At 37.6% G+C, this 1,947-nt stretch overlaps 1 protein-coding gene across 1 annotated transcript in view; it reads right to left on the bottom strand.

Annotated features, from left to right (window-relative positions):
* The window catches only part of RSF1 (remodeling and spacing factor 1), a 40,371-nt gene extending 38,990 nt beyond the window's left edge, over positions 1-1,381 (bottom strand). The window contains exon 1 of the mRNA XM_015827284.1: positions 1,310-1,381. Coding sequence (XP_015682770.1) covers positions 1,310-1,366 — 57 coding nt within the window. The 5' untranslated portion in view covers positions 1,367-1,381. The remainder of the gene's footprint in view (positions 1-1,309) is intronic.
* Between the last annotated feature and the right edge of the window lie 566 nt (positions 1,382-1,947).

Genomic DNA, 1,947 nt, shown 5'->3' with positions numbered 1-1,947 from the left:
CATACTATACGTAGTATGTTTCCCTGTTTCTGCCAAGAAAAATATATGGACATACTATACGTAGTATGTTTCCCTGTTTCTGCCAAGAAAAATATATGGACATACTATACGTAGTATGTTTCCCTGTTTCTGCCAAGAAAAATATATGGACATACTATACGTAGTATGTTTCCCTGTTTCTGCCAAGAAAAATATATGGGCATACTATACGTAGTATGTTTCCCTGTTTCTGCCAAGAAAAATATATGGACATACTATTATGACATATAATTATGTCCATATATTTTTCTTGGCAGAAACAGGGAAACAGTTTGCCACTTCCTTTTTCTGGGGCCACTTCCCAGCCTACAGCCTTGGTATTTCCTAATGGTTCCTATCCAATAACTAAGCCAGTCCAATTGTGTTTCATCAGATAATACATGCTAGGTGCTGCCAACAATATCTGGGCAAAGCACCTATATGTAAGGGTGTATACATACGTTTTATATATAGTATATTTTAAATGTGTGTTATGTATGTGTACACTTGGAGAGGAAGCAACTAAATTTCATTTTTAATGTGTGCCGTTGTGCCCACAGGAAAATATGACAATAAAGGTTATCTCATCTCATCTCATCTTAGTAGTCCTCAATTTAACCACACTTTGTTCAGTGACCATCTGACTTTACAGTGGCACTGAAAAAAGTGACTTTATGATCGTTTTTCCACACTTACGACCGTTGCAGCCTCCCTTTGGATCAAAATTTGGATGCTTGGCAAACACAACGGTCGTATTGTCCCAATGATCATGGGATCACTTTCTGAGACCTTCTGACAAGCATTGTCAAATGGGGAAGCCAGATTCACTTAACAACCGTGTTACTAACTGAGCAAGTGCAGCGATTCACTTAACAACCGTGGCGAGAGAGGTCGTAAAATGAGGCAAAAAATCGCTGAATAAACGTCTCGCTTGGCAACGGGGATTTTGGGCTCGACTGTGGTCGTAAGTCGAGGTCTACCTGTGCCTTAAATCAGTGTTTTTCAACCTTGGAAACGTTAAGATGGGTGGACTTCAACTCCCAGAATTCCCGAGCCAGCTGGGAGTTGAAGTCCACCCATCTTAAAGTTTCCAAGGTTGAAAAACACTGCCTTAAATCACAAGGGACAACAGCAGCCAATTCAGAGACATATTTACAGATGTTCGCTTCAGATCACAAATCACCTTTAAAAACCCACACAGAGGTTTCTGACTTTAGGTGGGCTATTATTAAACCCCAGGAAGCCCTCACCGTCCGGTATTATATTTTCAAAGGATATAAAATCGATATACCTTGATCAGGTATTTTTCCCACCGGTCTGCCGTGACAGATTTTCCAACCTTCCTCATCAGTTTCAGATGAAGTTCAACCAATTCTCTTGGAACTAGAAAGAAAAAGAAGGAAAAGTTGGTTTGTTTGTTTGCTTGTTTCTTTAAAGAAATGAAACAAAGAAGGCCCAAGAAGTAAACGGAAGCATACATTAAATGCAAGGTAGGTTTCTGTTTTGCCCTTGAACATACATTTTATTTCTATCATATTTTTCTACTTTTAAAATTCCGTAAGGCAAGCATATAATATCAAGAATAACATCTCTACATTCAACCAATTTCATAAGGAACCAGATTTATTAAGAGCTGATAATATTAATAGCGCACCTTATATAATCTTTCCAGGTAATTAAAATGAGACTCATCCTTCTTTGAAGCTAATATTCTAATTTTATTAGTAACTTTTCTACGAACAGTAACTATCCATATGTAATCACACCAATCGTTCAATAACAAATTATATAAGAATTTCCACTTTTGAGCAATTACTGATTTAGCAGCCAGGAGTATAAATTCAGTACAGCATGGTATTTTTTGTTTACCGACAGTTCTCGACTTCAGACCTATCGCCTAACAGCCGTTCAAAATTACAAAAGACTCAA

Source organism: Protobothrops mucrosquamatus, unplaced genomic scaffold (genome assembly GCF_001527695.2).
Source record: "Protobothrops mucrosquamatus isolate PMUCROS unplaced genomic scaffold, P.Mucros_1.0 scaffold3590, whole genome shotgun sequence".
Classification (NCBI taxonomy): domain Eukaryota; kingdom Metazoa; phylum Chordata; class Lepidosauria; order Squamata; family Viperidae; genus Protobothrops; species Protobothrops mucrosquamatus.
This window is presented reverse-complemented; position numbering and strand designations above follow the sequence as displayed.